General features: G+C 48.3%; 2 protein-coding genes across 2 annotated transcripts in view; both read left to right on the top strand.

Moving 5' to 3' along the window:
- LOC111841680 (AT-rich interactive domain-containing protein 1A) overlaps positions 1-13,633 on the top strand; it is a 57,967-nt gene extending 44,334 nt beyond the window's left edge. Inside the window, exons 9-20 of the mRNA XM_023807609.2 lie at positions 251-393; positions 756-859; positions 1,060-1,269; positions 4,104-4,308; positions 5,369-5,501; positions 5,588-5,763; positions 6,351-6,495; positions 6,707-6,829; positions 8,551-8,647; positions 8,914-9,751; positions 10,225-10,355; positions 10,872-13,633. Coding sequence (XP_023663377.2) covers positions 251-393; positions 756-859; positions 1,060-1,269; positions 4,104-4,308; positions 5,369-5,501; positions 5,588-5,763; positions 6,351-6,495; positions 6,707-6,829; positions 8,551-8,647; positions 8,914-9,751; positions 10,225-10,355; positions 10,872-12,641 — 4,075 coding nt within the window. The 3' untranslated portion in view covers positions 12,642-13,633. The remainder of the gene's footprint in view (positions 1-250; positions 394-755; positions 860-1,059; positions 1,270-4,103; positions 4,309-5,368; positions 5,502-5,587; positions 5,764-6,350; positions 6,496-6,706; positions 6,830-8,550; positions 8,648-8,913; positions 9,752-10,224; positions 10,356-10,871) is intronic.
- A 1,877-nt stretch (positions 13,634-15,510) lies between these two features.
- Positions 15,511-18,814, top strand: pigv (phosphatidylinositol glycan anchor biosynthesis, class V). Its single transcript, XM_023807570.2, has 3 exons — positions 15,511-15,954; positions 16,283-17,446; positions 17,915-18,814. The coding sequence occupies exons 1-3, from the start codon at positions 15,892-15,894 to the stop codon at positions 18,218-18,220; spliced, it is 1,533 nt and encodes a 510-aa protein (XP_023663338.2). The 5' UTR covers positions 15,511-15,891; the 3' UTR covers positions 18,221-18,814.
- The last annotated feature ends 394 nt before the right edge of the window (positions 18,815-19,208 follow it).

Below are 19,208 nucleotides of genomic sequence, written 5' to 3'. Positions count from 1 at the left end.
GGAATTGCCGTGCGCTAAGGGTCAAATGGGCTATTCTGTTTGGGGAAGTATCTCTATGGTCTGGGCCCTGGGACCCTCCATCTGAATCGGCCCATTTAAGCGTCTGGCTGTGTCGGGGCAGGGGGCTGCTGGGCATGGCTGCTTTATCGTGGAAAAAGCAGGAATCCATCTATAAGTTGCTCTCCTTCCCACCTTGCCCTCATGACAAGTCCCTGGAGCCGATCTAATGCACAGCACCTCCTTCCCACAGGCCTCCTGGCTACCCCAACATGTCACCGGGCATGATGGGTACAGGCTCCCCCTACGCCCCCCCTATGAACAGCATGGGAGGCATGATGAACCCGCAGGGAGCCCCCTATCCCATGGGCAGCAGTATGCCCAACAACTCTGTGGGTGAGTCCTGTCTGCGAAGCTGATGCCGCCTTTGCTTCACCCGCTGGTCCGTCAGCCAGTAGCTATGCCGAGCGCCTGCTGGACAGCCCGCGGGCCGGAGCGGAGCGCTGGTTACCGCTGCCGTTTTGCACATGGTATCGGAGTTTGCTAATCTACGGAAACTTCAGACAAGCCTATTTGATACAAATTCTAAAGAACAGGCAGATTTTTTTGGAAAGTGGCCTGAAGTGTTTGAGGCTTGACTGTCGGTGGCCCTGCCTGCAATATCATTAAAAGTTTTATTGTGATATATTGGGGGGAGGGGGGGCATGAGCGACTTTCTATCTAATGGGTTCTGAGCAATTTTCCTCACCCCACAACAGGCATGGCTCCCAGCCCGGAGTTTGGCCTTGACGTGAAATTAAACCAGACCCAGAAGATGAACAACAAAGCAGACGGGACTTCAAAGCCGGAAACAAAATCCAAGGTAGTTACTGTAATACCTTCAACTCAGCGGGTCGCTAAGTTAACACTGTGTGTGGAGAGTGTTTCTTCCCAAGTGCCTTTAGTCCAGCGGGTCGTGAGCTTAATGTCGTGAGCAGTGCTTCTTGGGGCTGCAAATCCAGCCCCTCAGTTGTGCCTGAATTTCACTTCACTGCTGTTCTGCTCCATTCTCCACCTACACAGAAGTCCAGCTCCTCCACTACCACCAATGAAAAGATCACCAAGCTGTATGAGTTGGGCCCGGAACCCGAGCGGAAAGTGTGGGTGGACCGTTACCTGGCCTTCATCGAGGAGAAGGCCATGGGCATGAACAACCTGCCTGCCGTGGGCCGCAAACCGCTGGACCTCTTCCGTCTTTACGTGTCAGTCAAGGAGATCGGTGGCCTTACACAGGTAGGTCCCGGCTGTGAACACTGCGGTCGCAGTGGCACCTTGACAGGACCTAATACCTGCTTGAGTTTTAATGTGAATGTCTTGTCACTATCATTACATTATCGATTTCTCACACGACATATGAACATAACCTCCATTAACTTTCCTGACCTCGGCATTGTCACATTGTGTTTATATGAGTGCCGTTTAGCCAATCATACTCTTTCTTGCCCCCTTGTCTGCTTTCTGTTGCAAGCGTGACTCATGGCTGATTCATACTTGATGTGAAAGCGATTGCGCCGCGGCGCATGAGACTCAGTGTCGGACCGTCCGCGGTCCTGAATGTTCATACTTCCAGCTGCTCTCAGTCACGTTTATTAAGTGTGGTATGTATGTGCTATAAGAATAAGTAAGAATTTTACTAAAACTATCCATGCATTATATATATATAATATGCAAGACAGGGTTATAATCGTTAACAAAAAATGTTTCCATAAACTGAAATAAAATTTAACAACTAAATGACAAGTACAAATATTGGTTCCAAAACCAAATAAAAACCAAATGTCAAATACTTGTCAGATTCTCATCACGGTTTTCAAGTACTTTATAGCTAAAGTAATGATTCATCTTTCGGCCTGAAACAGTATAAACACAAACATTTTCAAAAAACGACGATAACAACAGTGATGCAAAAACATACACGGGTATATGGTGCTGCAGTACAAACGTATTGAGGTTTAGTTCGTAGCCATCTTGGAGTCTTTATAATCTTGTAGTGAGTAATCATATATATTCCGGACTTTCTCCGTCAGTCATTCTTCAAATACGTTTTTGTTGTTCTGATTGTAGAGGGTAGAAAAGGTCTTATCGAGGTTTGTTTGGGTCACTGAGCGAAGCCTCCGGAAAAATGGTTTGGCAATATATTGCCTTTAAAGAAACAAATGATGCCTCTGTGCCAAATGTTTAATATATAATGCATTTTGTTAATGGAGCCTGAGTCCATTTTCTCTTTATTTAGGATTCTTAAACGCATTTTTGACATTTAATTCATAAGAACATTCAGACAGAATTGGAAAGTTCATTGCTTTTTGTAAGGGTGTACTTGCTGAATTATGCTATTACATTATCATATCAGTGGCATGAAATTATCTCAAAATGACAGTATTGTTTATTGCAACTATTTCTGGGACACAGTATATCGTCCAACAGAAGGAGTTATTGTGACATGCCTTCTACAGCTCATATAAGGTCTACACCCAGACCTTTCAGCACCTTTTCTGTGTGTGTTTCCACATTCTTCCTTCCTTCAGGCAGAGACTGCAATGGATGCAAATGTATTTATTTATTTAATTTTAACAATGAAAAGTCAACTTGCAGTACTAAGCAGATTTTTCTTCAAGGCAGAGCTGCTTAAAGATTCCCCCATATGTTAGTGAGCATGCTGTGTGTTTCTGAAAGAGCAGGCTTCACATCTTGCAGGTTATGTGGTGGTAAGAACACGTAATTGTAAGAGTTGAGTTGTGTCATTGGACAGAGCTGTGTGCACTTGTGCGATCAGCCTGTATGGGACCTTTCTACTGTATCCCTGCATCTCTGTTCTTGCGGCTGGATTTTTGTTTATTCAGTGGCAGTTTTTTTGCGACGCATTGCATGCTTTTAAACTTGAGTTCCGCGAAGGTGTCCCGATAGTTCACGTTGCATACCATGAGTAATATGTTGCATTCATTTCCATGTTTTGGGACATCATGGAATTTCTGGGAACTAGTTGTATATTTGCTTTCACATGCTGATGTTGCATTTCTAATTTGTGGTTTATAAGCCCTTCCTTTATGTATACTTCGATACAGGAACACTTTCATACACAATGAATATACAGTTAACAGATCCTTCAAAAAAATTCAACCAAATGAATAAAAACAATGGGTCAGGTGCCATTTCAAAGACGACGCAACTGAAATTAAACAACAGATGCTTGCAGCACATAGGTAGTGAGAGGGAAAATACGAGACATTTGATTTAGGCAAGCATTTAAGAAATGACATGAAAATGAGCTGTGCTGTATTTGCGACTTGATTGCGTGATACTATTTAATTATCAATACAATGGGAAAAAAAAAATCAATCTTCCAAATGGGTGTGATGCCTCTGAGTATTATGGTTATTGGCTGGCTGGCTGTAGGACTCCGCTTTGCCCTGGTCTCATTTATAAAGTGTGTCTCTGGCAGAGGAATAGAAACTGGATTATTGTAGAGAACTAAGGAAGCGTTTTGCCATGGTGTGTGTGTGTGTGTGGCTTTCAGCTAATGTCACTTTTGGTGGGGTTGCCCCTCTAACTCCACTTCAGAATGAAAGCAGCCTGGGGGCTTGCTCTGATGTTTCCTTGGTGGTGGGGGGGTGCAAAAAGGTTGAACTCCTACAATAAAAGGTCGTTTCAACACGGCTGTCTGTCATCCTGCAGGAAATGTTGCTTGTTTGCCAGAAGTGTTTCTGCCCATCAGTGCTTCTGAACTGATGGAGATTCTCATGGCATCTCTGACAGTCTTGCTGAAATTCAGTGTTTTGGGACAATGTTACATTTAAGCATGAAAAATATAAGATGGGCTGATAATTATTGTACAAAAGGGTCTGTGGCTACAGCATTGCTCAGTTCGGTCTGTATTGCCTCTTGTCTGTGATAGCATCAAATTTGCTTTTGCTGAGTACCGAGGCTGATTTTGGGAGCCTAAATGAAATACTGGAATATTGTGGTTTCATCCCTTAAAACGTTCGCTTTGTAAAGGCACGTGCAGCTTTGTGTTTTCAAGGTCGCCTCGTCCAGCTGTATCCTGAATCACATCCTGTCTCTGGTCCCAGGTCAATAAAAACAAGAAGTGGCGAGAGCTGGCCACCAACCTGAGTGTGGGTACGTCCAGCAGCGCCGCCAGCTCGCTGAAGAAGCAGTACATCCAGTGTCTGTATGCCTTCGAGTGCAAGGTGGAGCGTGGCGAGGACCCGCCCCCGGACATCTTTACCACTGACACCAAGAAGAACCAGGCTAAGATCCAGCCCCCTTCCCCAGGTTGGTGCTGTGGTCACCTTGCCTCTCTGGGAGTTGGAAACTCATTTGCCATATGTGCTCTGTGTCTGTCTTCAGTCGCAGCTTGATTGAGGCCTGAAGGAAGCATTTCTGTTTGCTAGACCAGGTTATTCTGCATTAAACGTGCAGCAGTAGCACACAGGATAGGTGACAGGGGCTGCGCATTCCCGCAGGCTCCCACTGTGTGAATTTGTTCCCATGTGCCGTTAAATCCTTGTGATGGCATGCCTCTGGCTTTTCCCCGTCAGTCCTGGCCACAGCAGGTTCTGCACTGCTGTTCCTGATGGGGAGGGGGTGCTGGTGGGGTGCTGGCCATGTGCTGTGGGGATGGGAGGGGCTGCGTGGTTGGGATTGTAACGGGATTCCTCTGGTTATGTAAGTGTCGTTTGTAAGAGGGAGTCCCTGCCAGAAGCCATGTCGAGGCATGGGGGGGTGGGGGTTGGGGGGCTTTCCTAAGGGGCCCCCCCAGAGAATTGTGTAGAGCCAGAGAATGATGAATGGGTGTTTGTGTGTGTGTCACTCCCTCTCAACATCCCAACCCCCCCCCCCCCCCCCCCCCCCGCCCCCCCCTTCCTCAGAGGGAGATCCCTGCCTGGGGAGAGCGGGGGTGGGGGGGCATTGATGTGCACCCGGCGCTAGTATGTAAATAAATGTGCCCTGCCAACGACCCTGCCAGTTAATGAATAGGAGGCATGAGTCATCAGACATTGCCCGCTAATAGTGAAGTCACGCTTGGTGGTGAGGGCAGGTGGGGACACGTGCACGTACACACACACGGACGCGTTCACACACATACACACACACACACATGCAGTGCAGAGAGCCCTCAGGGTGCTGCAGCTGAATCATAACCTCATTCTCCATGTGGAAGCAGAGTACAGTTGGACGGTAAATGAAGCTAGCTCTGCTTGATATCTGGGCTTTCAGTGAACTCCGTACATCTCCACGTTGTACGGCTCGGTTGTGGCCGTGCTGAGGGCAGGCAGATGGCTGCATGTCCTGCAGAGACTCTCCAATGAGTGTGATGCCATGTGTCTTGCAGCGGGATCCGGCTCCCTGCAGGGCCCCCAGACCCCCCAGTCCACCAGCAGCTCTATGGCAGAGGGAGGAGACCTCAAGCCCCCAACTCCAGCCTCCACCCCGCTCAACCAGATGCCCCCCATGCCCGGAGTCAGGCACGTTCAACCCCCAGCCCCCCTCCTGGCCTTGCCCTCCAATACCCACTATCCTTCTGATGCCCTCAACTTTCTTCCCTCTGCAGGAGCAATGTGGTAAGCTTGCAGGATCCCTTCGCCGATGGCAATGACCCTGCCTTCCCTAGGCGGGCACCCATGACGCCTAACCCAGGGTACCAGCCTGGCATGAATACTTCGGACATGATGGGCCGCATGGGCCCATATGAGCCCAACAAGGACCCGTTTGGTGCCATGCGGAAAGGTGAGAGCCAACCGAAATCCCTGATCAAAGTGTGTTGGATCAGAACGTCTGGCTGACATTCCAAATAGCCACCTTGACTTCTTACCCTTTTTTGCACCATGACCCAATTTTTACCATGGCAGGTCTAAATTAACACTATGATCAAGCACGCAGTGTGCTCTGGAATTTATGCCGATCAATGCCTATTGCAGAAATCTGATTGGATGTGGCAGTGATTTTAAATTAAACACTTGTGGTTTGGCTTCCTGGAGTGGTTGAGTGTTCACTAGTTTTGCGCTAAGGATTTAGACCCAAGACCCATTTATATAGGTTAATTGTAGGATTGGGGCTGGGAAATCTGATCGTGGATCAGTATAGGAGCTTGCTGGTTCTAAAATCCTTATTTCCAACTCTGCATCGCGACCCTTTCAGAACTTCAGAATTTGGGTTGTGACCCAGGGTTTGAGAATCGCTGGCTTAAGCTGTCTAGTAAGTTGTGAACAATGAAGATGCACATGGGCTGGATAGCTGTCTGTTCTGTATGTCGGTCACCTGTTCAGTATTGCACGCATTCTAATGTCATGTTGTCGGCATGTTTGTCCCGACAGTGGGAGAGCAGTTTATGCCCCCGGGACAGGGCCCCACGGGAGGCATGGGGGAGCAGTACAGCCGGGGACCGCCCCCAGGGTCCATGGGCAACATGCCGATGGGGCAGAGGCAGCAGTACCCCTACGGCCCCGGATATGACAGGAGGTAGGAAATGGCAGACCTGAATGAAGAAGAGACAAGCCTTGAAAGACCTTGTGAAGACCTGTACCAAGTGTGGAATTGAGTACTTTTGCTACGTCAAGCTACTTAATATTTTGGGATGCTGGAAACTGAAATTCTCAGGTGGAAATTCAGTGCTGTATCGGGATGTGATTGGAGAAGAATGCTTCTCAGTGGTCATATCCTCGTCCCACAGACAGGAGCCTGGCATGGGCCCCGATGGTGCCATGGGGCCCACGGCACCGCAGCCCAGCTTGATGCCCCCCAACGCCGATGCTGGGATGTACTCTCCCAACCGGTACCCCCCACAGCAGCAGCGGTCAGTAATCCCACCACTGCATTTATATTTACAGCATTTAGCAGACGCTCTTTTCCAGAGCGACTTCGATCTATAAGCTAGACCTAAAATTGTCAAGATCAAATTACCGCTAAGAACATTGTATAAAGAACCTTGTTAAAAAAAGAGTGCAAAGGCAAAGATTGTTAGTGAATTTTAATTTTTTTTTTAATGGAGAGAGCGGACAGTAAGGGTGGTATTAGTCTCCAGGGTACTCCTTGAAGAGGTGTGACTTCAGACGACACTTGAAGACAGGAAGGGACTCGGCCATTCTTATGGCAAGAGGAAGTTAATTCCACCACTGAGGAGCCAACATTGCAAAAAGTCTTGATGCATGTCGTCCTCTTAAGTGTTGGTGGTTCGAGACAAGCAGCGCTTGATGCCCTTGAGAGGACGGGAAGTGACACGATTCTTGATCAGTGTTGCCAAATAAGGAAGGGCTGTTCCAGTCTTGGCCTTAACGGCAAGTGTTAGGGATTTGAACCTGATGCAGGCAGCCACAGGCAGCCAGTGCAGGTTCCGAAGAAGAGGTATTATGTGCGAGAATCTAGGAACATTAAAGATGAGTCTTGCAGCTGAATTCTGGATCAGCTAAAGTGACCTTGTTGCCTTGGACGAGTAGCTGAATAGCGTCTGTCGTGAGAAAGGGATAAATTCTTCTAATGTTGCAAAGAAGGAATCTGCAGGACCTGGACAGGTTGTTAATGTGTGGCGAGAATGACAATCCATCATCAAGAATGACACCGAGACTTCTTATTGTTTTTGAGGGGACAATAAGAGAGTTTCCAAAGGAAACAGTAAGGTCAAGAACCGGTGATGAATTGGCTTTGATGTACAGCAGCTCAGTCTTACTGCGGTTTAGCTTGAGGTGGTGGGATGTCATCCAAAAGGAGATATCAGTCAGGCAGTCAGAGTCGAGTTGAGACCTGATGGTCATCGGGTGGAAAGGAAAGAAAGAGTTGGGTGTCACCTGCATAACAGTGGTAGGAGAGCCCATGTGCAGATATGACCTTCCCAAGAGAACCCGTGAATAAGGAGAAGAGAAGGGGTCCTAGGACTGAGCCCTGAGGAACACCAGTGGCCAGCCTTCTTGGGGCTGATTGGGAGCCTTGCCATGCCACTTGAAATGACCGGTTATCAAGGTAAGATGCAAACCATTGCCTGACTGTACCTGAGATCCCAAGGCTGGAGAGAGTATCCAGGAGGATCTTGTGGTTGATCCCGTGAAAGGCTGCAAACAGATTCAAGAGAATCAGAACCGAGGATAGGTTGGAGGATTTGGCTGCATGAAGTTTTTCAGAGACGGCAAGAAGTGCAGTCTCTGGAATGCGCAGCTTTGAATCCAGACTGGTGAGGGTCGTGAAGTGCATTTTCAGAGAGAAAGGCATTAAGTTGGTTGTAAACTGCTCGATCCAGTACTTTTGAAAGAAAGATGAGCAGGGACACTGGTCTGTAGTGGTTAACATCTGAGCAGTCCAAAGAAGGTATCTTTAGAATGGGGTGACAACAGCTGACTTGAAAGCCAGTCATTAAGGAGCTATTGACTATGTGTGTGATGTGTAGGAGAAGGTCCTGAGAAATAAGCTGCAACATGCCAGAAGGGATCGGGTCGAGTGAACACACACACACACACACGCGCACGCATACACGCACGCTGACACACACACACACACATGCTGACATGTGCTGGTGTATTTCTGCAGGCATGATTCCTATGGTAATCAGTACCCTGGCCAAGGTGCTCCCCCTGCTGGTCCGTATCCCAATCAGCAGCCTGGAATGTACCCACAGCAGCAGGCAGTAAGTACCCCACAATCCCTTGTGGTTTCTCACTATGTCCATATGACAATGCTCTTAAATTACAGTTCCAGCAGAGGAGTATTAATATTTTGTTAAATGCCTCTTGGGATATTTCCATCTCCGGCAACAGCCTACTGCTAGTTTCTGTATGTGACTTTCAGCAGCACTAATTGTCAGGTTAGGTTAAGTTAAAGAGAGTGGTCTGCTCATTGTCATGGCCGCAGATAATGGCTAGTAATGTTGACCTGCATTCCCCACCATTGCAGAACTACAAGAGGCCTGTGGATGGCGCCTATGGCCCCCCAGCAAAGCGCCATGAGGGTGACATGTACAATGTTCCCTTCAGTGGCCAGCAGCAGCAGGCTCCACCCTCATCTGGCCCCACCCCCCAACAGGACATGTACAGCCAGTACGGCAGCACCTACCCTGGCGCGGAGCGGCGCCCGCCTGGGCCCCAGGGCCAGTTCCCCTTCCCCTTTGGGCGGGATCGGGGTCCAGCGCCGGCTGGGCCAAACCCCCAGGCTCCCATGCCCCCTCAGATGATGGGCAGCCCCATGGCCTCTGGCCCAGACGGCCCCCAAGGCGGCATGTGGCAGGGCCGCGGGGAGATGGGCTACCCCGCCTTCCCCAACCGGCAAGGTGTGGCTCCCGGAGCAGCCGCCCAGGGCCCTGGCTATCATGGCATGAACCGCTCTGAGGACGTGATGCCATCCGAGCAGCGCATGAATCACGAGGGCCAGTGGCCCGGCCACGTGGGTGCACGCCACCCGCCCTACGGGCCCTCAGGGGTGGGCCCACCCATGACGCGGCCCCTGCAGCCCAACTATCAGCCGGCACAGTCCATGCAGAACCACATCCCTGCAGCGTCCAGCCCGGCGCCGGGGCCCCGCCCCCTAGAGAGTCGCACCTCGCCCAGCAAGTCGCCCTACATGCACGCCGGCATCAAGATGCAGAAAGCCGGCCCCCCTGTGCCAGCCTCGCACGTGCCCCAACCCCCCATGCAGCCCCCGCTCATCCGGCGCGACGTCAGCTTCCCTCCAGGCTCTGTGGAGGCCACGGTGCCCGTGATGAAGCCCCGCCGGAGGCTAACCATGAAGGACATCGGTATGGCATCTCCGGGTGGCCGAGAATACGTAGCTTTTAGCAGCAGAGTCACTGTTTCACTTTGATCGGGAGGGGCTGAGAGAGAGAGCAGCTCTTTATCCAGGGACTTAGAGACAAGTCTCTCTTACAGCATCAGTGTAATAAGTGAAACTTCATATGTTTGTCTGTCTGAATGTCCTAAAACACGCAACTGGGTGAAGTGGCCACAGTACGTGCTTCAGTGTGTGTGCAGGCTGGCATCTCGTCCCATGTCTGTGTGCCCTGTGCTTCCTGGCACAGGCCCCCGGTTCACTGCTACCATGTAGGGAATAAGTGGTTATGGAAGATGGATAGATGGATGTCAGTTTAACTAATTGGGCACTTATACTGTAATTGAGATTTACCCTAATTTTACAGGAATAAAGATGTTAAAACTGACATAAAACGAGTAATTTTAATCCTTATTTCTCTCTTCCCCTGTCTTTCCTCGACAGGAACTCCCGAGGCCTGGCGGGTGATGATGTCTCTGAAGTCGGGCTTGTTAGCGGAGAGCACTTGGGCCTTGGACACCATTAACATTCTGCTCTATGATGACAGCAGCATCTCAACCTTCAGCCTCTGCCAGGTGAGTCTCACCCGCCTCCAGGCAGGTGCACCTTGGCAAAGGGCTACAGTGTCTGCAAGTTTCATTAGACCAAAAGAAGCCTCCCCTTTGAACAACTAAGACTGCTAACATGCTTTCTGTTAGTAAGTTTGCCTGTAAAACTTGATTCCTGCCAGTTTAGTACGTATCCACTTCATATTAACAAAAGTGATGATTTAATTAGAACTTTGAGCAACTAATTTTAATAATTAAAGCTGTTTTTAAGTGTTTCTGTAAAATGATAATCATGACTAATAACATTAGAGTGGCTTTATCTAGCGATTTTTTGAAGTAGCTATATGGAAGCTTGATTGAAACCAAGAATGATATTAACGCCTTGCTGAGACTGTACAAATTTACAGTGAATCTCTTTCCCATAAGAGGTGTAATCAGTTTGACACAGCGAATACAGGAGCTCAGTGTTCCCCTTCCTGCTTCTGTGTGTATCACCGTCTCAGCCTGCGTGGATAATTAATTCTCTTTTAAAACCCCTTTCAGCTGCCTGGATTCTTGGAACTGGTGGTGGAATACTTCCGACGTTGCCTCATAGAGATCTTCGGCATCCTGAAGGAGTACGAGGTAGGCGATCTGGGTCAGAGGACTCTGCTGGACCCCAACGCCCTGGACCACGACCGGGATGGCTCAGACGCGGAGGAGCCCGAGGTGGAGGACCCTGAAGAGGATGAGGATGACGAAGAGGAGGAGGAAGAAGAGCAGCAGCCCGCAGCAGCGCCTTTGGCACCGGTGAAGGAGGAGGGCGAACGGGCGGAGGGGGACAAGATGGAGCTGGAGGCACAGGAGGGCCAGAGCTTCCCGCCTTGCCAGGAGCCCACGCCACCGCCGGACAAACCAAAGCAGGCAAGCAAGTTTGATAAGCTGCCCATCAAGGTGGTGCGCAGGAAAGACCCCTTTGTGCTCGGCTGCTCCGGTAAGCTGCGCCGGCCACAGGCCTTTGACAGCGGCCTGCTGCACTGGAGCATCGGAGGCGGCGACACCACCGAGCACATCCAGACCCACTTTGAGGGCAGAACGAACCGGCTTCCATCCCAGAAGTGGGCGGCAGCCCCGCAGGAAGCTGCTGAGAAGGAGAGGGCCCCTTCGCCAGCTGCAGAGCCGCAGGGGCTTCCTGCGGTGGAAGCTGGAGATGTACCGCCTCTCCAGCCAGGCCCGGAGGCGGACGACGCGCCGGGGGCGGCAGAAAGCCGCCAGGAAGATGGCAAGCTGCTCCAAGGTGCTGAGCCACCTCGGCCGGACCGCCGTGGGGTTGGGGTCTTGGAGGACGAGCCACACAGCAAGGACGAGACGCCACTCAGCACGCTGGCAGACTGGCAGGACTCGCTGGCCCGCCGCTGCATCTGCGTCTCCAATATCGTGCGCAGTCTGTCCTTCGTGCCCGGCAACGACCTGGAGATGTCCCGGCACCCAGGGCTGCTGCTTATGCTGGGCCGCCTGCTGCTACTGCACCACCGGCACCCCGAGCGCAGGCAGGCGCCACTCACCTACGAGAAGGACGAGGACGGCGAGGACAGGGCCCAAGGCAAGCTGGACCAGTGGTGGTGGGACTGCCTGGAGCTGCTGCGTGAGAACTGCCTGGTCACACTGGCCAACATCTCTGGCCAGTTGGATCTCTCCATCTACCCGGAGAGCATCTGCTTACCCCTGCTGGACGGCCTGCTCCACTGGGCCGTGTGCCCGTCGGCTGAAGCCCAGGACCCTTTCCCTTCTCTGGGCATGAACGGCTCGCTCTCCCCCCAGAGACTGGTCCTCGAGACCCTCAGCAAGCTCAGCATCCAGGACAACAACGTCGACCTCATTCTGGCCACGCCACCCTTCAGTCGGCTAGAGAAGCTCTACGGCTCACTGGTGCGGCTGGTGGGCGAGCGCAAGGTGCCTGTGTGCCGTGAGATGGCCGTGGTGCTGCTGGCCAACCTAGCCCAGGGCGACAGCTTGGCGGCGCGCGCCATCGCCGTGCAGAAGGGCAGCGTGGGAAACCTGCTGGGCTTCCTGGAGGACAGCCTGGCGGCGGCACAGTTCCAACAGAGCCAGAGTGCCCTGATGCACATGCAGGGCGCCCCCTTCGAGCCCAGCAGTGCGGACATGATGCGGCGGGCGGCGCGAGCGCTGCACGCCATGGCGCGGGTCGAGGAGAACCACTCGGAGTTCACGCTGTACGAGTCGCGGCTGCTGGACCTCTCGGTGTCCCCACTCATGAACTCGCTGGTGTCTCATGTGATCTGTGACGTACTCTATCTGATTGGCCAATCATGACAGTCGTGGGGTGTGGTGGCCCTGCCTCCCCCAGCCTCTGTCCCTGTACCCATTTTTTTTCTCTCTTGTGTGTCTGAGCGTGAGTGGAGCAAACGTCGAGTGAAACTGTTTTTGTTTTATTTTTATTTATGCAAAAACACCTCGGATTCCACTGTCTGAAGTCCACCTTTGCCCCGTCTCCGCCCCCCCCCCCAACACTTATCAAAGGAAGGACGTCACGAACCTGGAATGGACGTTGTTTCAGCTGTTCAGCGAATGGCGCCGTGAAATTTAATGCCGCAGAAATGGATGGGAACCCCTGGCCAGGAGTGTGCTGCCCTTTTTTTTTTTTTTTTTTTTTTTAAAGAAAGAAAAAGATGGAGAAAAAAATTTACAAAAACAAGACTGTAACCAAAGTTGCTGTATCGTTTACAGTGAGTTTGGGGATAACTGTGCCCTAGCTCTCCCCAGGGGGGAGCACGACCAGTACAATTTTATGGTTCATATTTGGAGGCTTAAAACAGACTTTTGGACTTTCTTGTGGTATAATTGCTGTAACTTGGACTCTATATTCTGCCCTACATGAACCAGGTTATCGGCTGTGAACAGACGTCTGTGCAGTAGATTGTAGGACTTTTTTCTGTACTGTACACGTTAAAAAACAACTGTAAACATACTGTAATAATACTGTTTCACACTGAGAAACGCTGGCTTGGCCGCAGAACTGTAGTTTTTAAGAAATGTTTTTAGTTAACATTGAAGAGAAAAAAGGCTTTCCCCCCAAAGTTTCGTGAACCTACAACACCCTGACCTCTTCTCTTTAACCCTTGATTGTATGGATTGACCCTTAAAAAGAATCACCTCTTAGGACTCGTTTTCAACTTAAGACGCAGCCTTGGCTGCTGTGTATATATGACGTTGTACAATAATTACACTTTCTCCTCTCTCTCCCTCTCTCACCTTCTGATGCTCTTCATCCTTTTTATCTAAGAAGAATAAAAGATTAAACACAAGTTGAACTCCTTGCATCAAATCCCACAGTGTGCTAATTTAAACCTTAATGCTCTCACACCGCCCTTTTACATAGGGATATGCACAGCTTGAACATAACCATACTCGGAAAATAAAAATAAAAAGCTGCTGTCTTCTCCTGTGACCACAGCAGATAACTTTTCCAGTTGAGATGTGGAGATCAGAGGGGAAAAAAGAAAAAAAAAAAAAAACATACCAGGTTGCTTCACTTTGTACAACCTAACAAAAACCTCATGGAGAAACAAATTTTAGATTTTTTTCCTTCAGTGAGATGGATCCTGCATATTTGTATTTCAGACAATGTAGCTAAAAACTCGATGTAAATTCCTCCTTTTCCTTTTTTGGCTTAATGAATCATTTATTCAGTATGAAATCTTTATACTATATGTTCCACGTGTTAAGAATAAATGTACATTAAATCTTCGTAAGACGTTTGTTATTGTTCTTTCGTTGTGGTGGCCCGGCAGTGCTATCCTCGTCGGTAGGGACCGGGAATTGTCATGCTGTGTGAAAAGGTCAGCCTGTTAAAGCTGCTCCAGAGCTGAATCTCACACGGACTTGCTGTAGTTGATTAATCTAAGCCGAAAAGTGGCATTTTCATTGAGCTGTGCGATTAGCCTGCGGGGCAGACACCGCCGCTCGCATTGGTAAATGAATGGACGAATGGGGCCGATATTACGGACCTGCGTCGGGTGAGGAAGCAGGTTTTTGTAATTCCTGAAAGAGATGTCAGCTTCGCTCTCCAGTATCATCTCCTTGGATATTTATTTTCATATCTTTTTTATTTTTTTTTTCTTCAGTCAGCGTAACACTCCAGCACGTCTCCATCTCTGCTTTCCTGGCAGGTGATGAATGGTGAAGCGGGCCCATGATTGCCTCCGCCGGCGTGTCTGTGTCCGCCACCTGCTTCACACGCAGCTGACCCTGGGAGCTTATCGGCCCTTTCTCTAGGCCCTTAGGCGTCTTTGAAGCAGCCGATAAATCAAGTCCAAGGCCAGTCTCCCCCTCTCTCATAGGAATGACAGTATTTTTTATTTTTTTTTTAAAGACATTTATAGGGTCTGATAAGTCAGTGATATATTGGTACTAGGCAGTTGGCGCGATGTCCAAAATTGTATACAATTTTTATATTCTCTAAGGATTTTCAGCATAAATATAAGTATAGTTACGTATCGGGGTAACGCCATGGAGAATTCTGACATTTTGTTAATTCCATTTTTACAAAGGAAAATTACATTTAAAACATAGCCTATATGTTTGTGCCCCCCCTCCTCAAAAGATTTTGCCACGGATACAGACGAATCATGTCTCGGGTGACGATCCCAGTAAACGTATTCATTTTAATCTTCTCAATATTAAGTACAGGACCACATTAGGATACCCTTGTACAGTGCGCACAGTTACAAACATACATTTTATATACGGCTTACGGCATCATCTGTTTTATCAGATCTCACCCATCTGCAGTAAGTGATTCAATTAAGATTCCTATATTTATACTAATTAAACGCACGAAGTTGTGTGTAATTACAAAATGTTATTTTTTAAGAAAAACGTTTGATCACTGCTGTTAAGCTGTTTCCACTGCTGTGGATGAGTAAAAAAAAAAAAAAAAAAAAAACGTTTTCTAAAACGTTCATAATCTAACGTATAGAATATGTTCTTTATGAAATTAAGACTAACCGCAGCATAGAAATTCAGTATTAAGTTAAGAGCGCCGCCAGATGGTGGAGCTCCGTCATAACAATATGCTGATATACTGCGATTACTTCCCGAAGACTCATTGGTCTGCTGATGTAGCGCGAGCGCACTTCCTGCTGCGCGCAAGCACGTGTATATTACGTACATTCATAGGCAACCACGTGCGCGTAAGAGGCATGCGCATATCTTTCAGGAAGTGAAAAGACGCTTTTCCAGCTTGACAAGAAGCGATATTGCGTTGAAAATTTTAACGTGACTATATTTTGTAAATTTCTTACTGTTGATGGATATTTACGCCACTTTTATTAAAATACGAAGCGTTTTCCACAAACACTAATTCCTTAAGTCTCGCACTATTTGGAAACGGATTAGCAATGCAATTTTTTATTAGTTGCCTCCTTTACAAAGGATCTCATGATATTGAATTGTGTTTGAACGACAACGCAGCTTCTGTTACCGCTTGTTGAGCTACGGTGGTTGGGATGAGAGCATACTGCTCTGTACTCGTGTATCCGTTGGACAAAATAAGTAAACCGAAATGGGAATTAAGATTGCGGTTCGGTTTGCAGCCTTCACAAGAGTCCTTACTCTGCTTTTACAGGTAGAATCTGCTGTTGCTTTCGGCGAATGTTAGGTCCTTTACTATAATGTTAGTCCTTTACTAGAATAACAATTTCCTGTAATGGGTAAAAGAGCACATGAGCTTTTATTTGTGTGTGTGTGTGTGTGTGTGTGTGTGTGTGTGTGTATCGACACTTTGCCTGCATACCTGCTAAACTTAAACGGAAAGACAACAAATAACACCGAGACATTTCAGAAGGTCCTCAAAAGATTTTTTTTTCCTGTGCCCTAGCTTTTTTTCCCCTCAAAATTTATGTCTGCATTTAGACTAAAGTGTGATGGAGTCTTTATGCTTTTTTCTCTTTTAGGCAGTTTTTAATGCTGTGATCCCTGATCATACTGCGGATGCCTTTAGTCCTCCTCGACTAGAAGACCCATTGCTCCTGGACAGTCTGGTGGAGATGCTCTTTGGGGGCTTGTCCCGGTGGGACGCTGAGCACTTCCTCTTCATCGCAGAACGTGGCTACCTGTATGAGCACAATTTTGCCTTCTTCCCCCTGTTTCCTGTCACCCTGAGGACGTTGGCCGGCATCCTCCTCTGGCCCCTGGCTGGCATACTGACGGCACGTGGACGGCTCCTCCTGGCTGTAGTGCTGGCTAACTTTGTGTTCTCTGTCATTGCTGCTGTGGCCCTATATAGACTGGGCTGCCTGGTGCTAGGAGAGCGACGCCTGGCCTTGCTCTCCAGCCTTCTCTTCTGTCTCTCCCCTGCCAATGTCTTCCTGGCTGCTGGCTACTCTGAAAGTCTGTTTGCTGTGCTCACCTTCAGTGGTCTATGGATGCTGGAGGGTGGGTGTCCTTTCACTGCCAGCGTGCTCCTTGGCCTGGCTACTGCTACTCGGGCCAACGGCCTGGTCAATGTTGGGTTTCTGCTGTATCTGCCACTGCGGTGGGGGCTTGTCCAGGCCATTGCTGTCAGCAAGGGGGCAGGGGGGCTGAAGCGGAGTCACCACTATATCTTGATTTCCCTACGTTTCCTGTTCACTGCTACCTTGGGCTCTGCCATCATCATGATTCCCTTTGCTGCCTTCCAGTATTATGGATACCAGACCTTCTGCACACCCTCTCTCCTCCCAGACACCATATCTTCTGCCCTTCTTGACTTGGCTCGGGTTAAAGGTTACAGGATTCCAGACGCAAAGGGACTCTTTCCCAGCTGGTGTACGTCACGCCCACCGTTGCTCTACTCCTACATTCAGGATGTGTACTGGGATGTGGGATTCCTGCGCTATTTTCAGCTGAAGCAAATACCCAACTTTCTACTGGCGCTACCTATGGCCACACTAGGTGTGGCTGCAATTAAGAGCTATATTTCAGCCAACCGGGACCTGTGCTTGAGGCTGGGACTCTGGGGTGATCAGCTAAAACCGCAGACAGACATCCCATCTGGGTACCACAACCCAAAGGTTTTTGTGTACATGGTGCACCTCACTGTCCTCTTGGGCTTTGGCGTGTTTTGCATGCATGTACAGGTAAGGATCCTTAAAAAGATGTTTTTCATTCTCAAAGTTAGTAATAATCTAGTCCTTTCCCAGGCTTTTTCACTCACTTTAATCTGGGGAAAAAAAACTTGCATTATGATTTAGCTCATAATGTAGGAGTAGATTTGATTTAGGTTTATATGCTGCCATGGTTTTATGCACAACGTGTGGGATGTATCGAAAATAAGACAGTTTGGCAATATTGGATAACATGAAATAAAACATATTACTCCATAATGGTGTTTGTAATTATACAAACATAAGTACACATGAGTTTCTTGATCGTGAGTTTTGGATCTGAGTCTTGTTCTGTGTATTGGTCCTGTTCTTAGTGTGGTTGGTTTACTTAATTCCAGCTGATAAGGATTGGAGAAATGAATAAAGTTAGGACACATTCAATGGCTTGCTTGAATAGTTAACTGCCTTTAAGTTGTTGTCCCATTTCTACCTCTTCTCCAGGTTCTGACCCGATTTCTTGCCTCTTCATCTCCTGTGATCTATTGGTTCAGCGCACATCTTCTGCTTTGTTATGAGCCCTTGTTGAAGGAAGATGGACCCTCTCCTGATGGTGGGAGGCAGGATCGTATGGACCGCCACCCACGCCTCCTGAGAGCAGACTCTGGAGTTCTGCCCCACAATCCTTTGACTTGGCTGCTGTTTCATGGGAGGACTTGCTCACCTATAACCCGCTGGGTGCTTGGCTACTTCATCTCCTATTGGCTGATAGGATTGGCGTTGCACTGTAACTTTTTACCATGGACATGATGCTGGATGTGAAGGTGACTGTTGAACAGCAAGCATGTGAAATGTCCAATTTTTTCAGAGCGGTCAAGAAATGCATCCCAGCACAGTGTCACAGAGACATTGGTAGCTCTATGGAATTATGGAAATAATGAAATAGCTTTCTGCCCATTAGAACAATATGGAGTGTTGGTGTGAAAATCCTGTAGTTAGGGAATAACTGAAGGCAGCATCTCTGTTTTAGAAAAGAATAACTGTAAAGAACTTTCTTTCAGCGCTTGACTCTGACTGCTAGCTTACAAATCAGGAGTTTTGCAGCCTTGCCTTTTGGAAAATTGTTTATGGTGTCATTTAGCATCCTGGGTGTAGGAGAGTGGGAAAGGAGGCATGACAGTTTTCAGGGAACTGCTACAGTCAGCATCCAGTGGTGTAAATGGGTAAGATGCAATGTGAACTGAATACAGATGAGTATAGCAGAGTCTCTACCTTCCCATTTGCCGTTACTGGTCTGTTCATTCTGATTATGTGCGATGTTTCCAGCTCAGCTGAGAGAAGTATTTTGTTCTCATGAGGTTTTTTATGATACATCGTCTGGAATAAATGCGTTTTTTAAATGAATTTATTTTTTATATTGAATAAGATACGTTTTTGCAGTATAGAGCATGAATGCATTTTTGATTACCCCTGAAGTACATTGTTGGGTTCTACTGACATCTAGTGGTTGGTTGTTTTAATTGTTACAACTAAAAGTAGTACTCAATTGATCTGCTTAATAACAAACCTAAGTTGGGAAGATCTTATAAAAAACGGATGATTACAAATGAGCATTTTTGGCTGTCATCTCTGCAGCAAGTGTCTTTGAAATTATGTTTTATATATGTACAGGCATTTTGCAGTTTCTTTAAGCTATACAATGTTCTTCAAAAGTGCTACAGTGCACCCTGATTTGCAAGAGTTTAACTAAGTGAAGTTGCAGTTCTGCATCATCTTGCATCCAAATTAATGTATCTAA

Source organism: Paramormyrops kingsleyae, chromosome 9, assembly GCF_048594095.1.
Source record: "Paramormyrops kingsleyae isolate MSU_618 chromosome 9, PKINGS_0.4, whole genome shotgun sequence".
Classification (NCBI taxonomy): domain Eukaryota; kingdom Metazoa; phylum Chordata; class Actinopteri; order Osteoglossiformes; family Mormyridae; genus Paramormyrops; species Paramormyrops kingsleyae.
The sequence above is the reverse complement of the archived record's forward strand: the minus strand, read 5'-3'. Positions and strand labels throughout refer to the sequence as shown.